The sequence below is a fragment of the Phanerochaete carnosa genome (assembly GCF_000300595.1).
Source record: "Phanerochaete carnosa HHB-10118-sp unplaced genomic scaffold PHACAscaffold_277, whole genome shotgun sequence".
NCBI classification, from domain to species: domain Eukaryota; kingdom Fungi; phylum Basidiomycota; class Agaricomycetes; order Polyporales; family Phanerochaetaceae; genus Phanerochaete; species Phanerochaete carnosa.
Window position 1 is genome coordinate 1 of NW_006767904.1, and position 3357 is coordinate 3357.

Consider the following 3357-nt stretch of genomic DNA (forward strand, 5'->3'; position numbering starts at 1 on the left):
AGCTCATGCTTGAATGCACTGTATGCAGCCCACTCCGCAGGCGTAAGGCCGGCAAAGGCGCCAGACAGTGGTGGCGGTGGCGCGGGACCGTTCTGAGCACTGCGACAAGGCATGGTGAGTTTGTGAGAGAGATGGCGATTGAGATATACTAGTTGCCGGGGGCAAGAGGGAAGGGAGCCAAGCCAGCGTAGAAGAGAAAATCAATATTTATATTATATTTTGGCATTTTTGTGGCATGAATTGAAGTTGCCTATCTGGGTACCTCTATATGATCATAGCCCCGAATAGAAGGCTGATAAGCACTATTGTTATCTGCTTACAAGTGGTGTAACAAGCTAAGTGTTACATACGTTCAAATCCGGCTAGCTGGGCTGTAAGTAGTCTGACTACCTCTGCCGAAGCAATGTAATGAAGCCTTTGTTATCTCCTTTCACTTCTGCATTCCTAGTCTATTTAAGGTCATTATTGCTCTGCTATTCATGCGGTGAGATAGGTCTGAGCAGGTGCCTCAGCACCAAGCTTCATAGCTGCCCTCAACACCGCCCACACACTCATGCACAGGTTACAATAATATAGTCGGAGATATCTGTACATGGGCATCCTTCTTCTTCATAGGCCTTCTAACAGTACCCTGTGCTTAGATCCTCATACCTCCCCTGAACAAACCTGTTGGCGCCCTCTATAGCTGGGTCCGACACACAGTGAATGCCGCCGCTCCCCCGTCGAGGTATGCTCCTTCTTCCCCTCTGCCCTACCGTTCCAGTGAGAGTGACACCGACTGTCCAGGCCCGCGCCGCCGATGCCGGTGGCAACCTATTCGTCTGCGCCGATGCCAACTGGCAGGGAAGCTGCACTAACATCGGATTCGGCGCCAGCCAGTGCGTCGTCTTCCCCAGTGGGTTCCAGAACGACGTGTCTGCCATCGGGCCGCCGTCGGGATGGGTCTGCGACGCCTACGTGTATGTCTCCTGGCTGTTGCTCCCGTCGATTTGATGCATTTCTGACCTTCGCTGACAATGACAGCAACTTCTCGTGCACTGGCGATGGTCTTGGTGACATCACGAACCCCGGTATCGCCGACCTCGGTGACGGCAACACGAACTATAATGACCGCCTGAACTCCTTCGTCTGTCTGCTTCTCTGAGTAAAGTTGGTTTGAAGGTATGACCTGGATGGTGTTTTCGATATTCACATCGAGCTGACACCATTCCACAGCTGGGTATTCATCAGTAAATGTGCTCTCCGGTACCTGCGGAATGTGTATCTCTATGTACTTTATTGTATGAGTATAGGAGTGTATCATTTCGGAGCTCTGGATATTTGTTCGGGGAAAGCAGTCGGAATATTTGCATTCAGTATGTTGTGTTGAACTTAGGCGTGTCCCTAAGGGAATTCGGCCACTCTCCACTTCGTGCGGACGGTTAGCAGCACTCGGATCAGTTGTGCTGTTGGCCGTTGAGCCCAGCCGTTCGGGGTCATCCCCACCGCCCACAGCCACGACTCGAGCGCCCTCTGTCATGCCATGACATTTGCAGCCAAGCGGCGGCGTTGCACACGTGCAGACCGACCCCGCACCTTGCTGGAGTACGTCCCGTTCGTGACCCACACCATACGCTGCCTCATGGACGGCTACCGCGGCATGTGGCAAGAAGGTAAATAAGAGCACACGCTTCCGCAGCCACCACTGCGCCGCTTGATCCAGTGTAGGGCGGGCAAAGCAGAGGCTGCGAGATACCCAGTGCACGAGAAGCGATGGCTCATGAACAAGCCCTTATGGCCGTTCGCGATTGAGCACACTCGCGGCTCTGGGCAACCACCGAGGGTGGAATGGTGGTTGGTACGCTTTCACAATACCCCGTGCAAGGTGGCTGATATCGAACTTAGTTCTGGTTATGTGACCACATGATACGACTCTTGAGGCGGAACGGGCTTGACGCGCACGTACGGACGGTGACACAAGTGGTGAAGGGGCTACCAGCCACAGTAACCTGCTCCCTGCGACGTTAAAGGGCTAAGAGGCTATCGAACACTTTATATTAGCTGATAGACACATGTCTAGATTGTGGATTAACAAAGATGTCTCCTCGATGGTTCCAACCCCCGTTCGACCCTTTGGACTGACATGCCCGGCTCTGCATAATCAGCTAGTGCCAGCGAGTCGTCTATCTGGCTTGATGTACGCAATTCTCCTCTGCAGGGCAACAAGCATGAACAAAAGGACAATGCATTAGAACAGAATAAACGTACGGATCCATAATTGTCGAAAAGATGTTACCACCTTTGCTGTCTAGCGTTCTTTGGCAGCGAACATTTTGAGAAGCGGGACCCATGCTATGGGGCAATATTATGAGCGTTAATAAATCTGCATACATACCTGCACATACCCCTTCTGGCTTTCCTCGTTCATGTTCAGCAAGGAAGACACAGCCGAAGAGGACACGATAACACTGCAAACAGCTCACACTATCGGCCTGTTTTGTACATCAAGCGGCGTCATACCTGATCGAGCACCCTGGCAGTACCAATGAGAATATAGTCAGTTTATCTTTGACAAGATCGATTCAACAACCTTACCTGGCGGCACCAAGAAGATGTTCATGGCCTCTACAGCACATTTTGCATATTAGCATGGCAAAATCATGAGACCCGGACTACAAATATGTACTCACCATTTAAATTCAGAATGTACAGAACCTATCAAGACCCTTTTGTTACGACGGAAAAAGAGAGTGCAAAAGGTATACACACAGTGATGGATATATAGATTAGAAGCGTGATTATAACATATCTTGCCCCTTGCGTCAACAACATTGACCAAAGCGGCGATACTGGCGCGAGCATTCTCAACCTGTGCATACCCGAAACGGTCAGAGCTAGGATTGAGACGTCCCAAATTATTGCTGTTGATCCATGAGCAGTTAGTAGAGGGAATTCACGTTGGGGTTGAAAAGACTGACTGAACACCAAAAAGGCAGTGAAAGGTTTGCGTATAAGGCCGGAGTCAGCGACATATATATGATGAACAGGGTCCCATTTGTGGTGAACTATTACGGTACCCACTGGCATCTTTATTAGCTTCGCACACTACATCGCCGGAGTATCCACTCACGGATGAAAGCGTAAGTCATATGACCCACACACAAGCTGAAAATACCCCAAAATACAGCTCGCTTGTCGTTCCAAAGTGCCATTCTGTGCATGCGAACGGGTGTGAGATATTCGCGGAAGCCGTGCAAAGACCGACGACACAAGGGACTGACGCGCGTAAAGCAAGGTTTCCACTGGACGCAGCCAGTGCAAGGTCGTCCATGATCTACGCCTGAATTAAGTTCAGATAGTCATCCACAAAGTAAAGGT

General features: G+C 50.6%; 2 protein-coding genes across 2 annotated transcripts; one reads left to right on the top strand and one right to left on the bottom strand.

Annotated features, from left to right (window-relative positions):
* Nucleotides 1-729: 729 nt before the first annotated feature.
* Nucleotides 730-1153, top strand: PHACADRAFT_214668 (uncharacterized protein; the record flags this gene model as incomplete). Its single annotated transcript, XM_007402612.1, has 2 exons — nt 730-959; nt 1024-1153. 2 exons carry the CDS (start codon nt 730-732, stop codon nt 1142-1144), a joined length of 351 nt encoding a protein of 116 aa, XP_007402674.1. The 3' UTR covers nt 1145-1153.
* A 1544-nt stretch (nt 1154-2697) lies between these two features.
* PHACADRAFT_179423 (uncharacterized protein) lies at nt 2698-3066 on the bottom strand (the record flags this gene model as incomplete). Its single annotated transcript, XM_007402613.1, has 1 exon — nt 2698-3066. One exon carries the CDS (start codon nt 3064-3066, stop codon nt 2698-2700), a length of 369 nt encoding a protein of 122 aa, XP_007402675.1.
* Nucleotides 3067-3357: the final 291 nt, after the last annotated feature.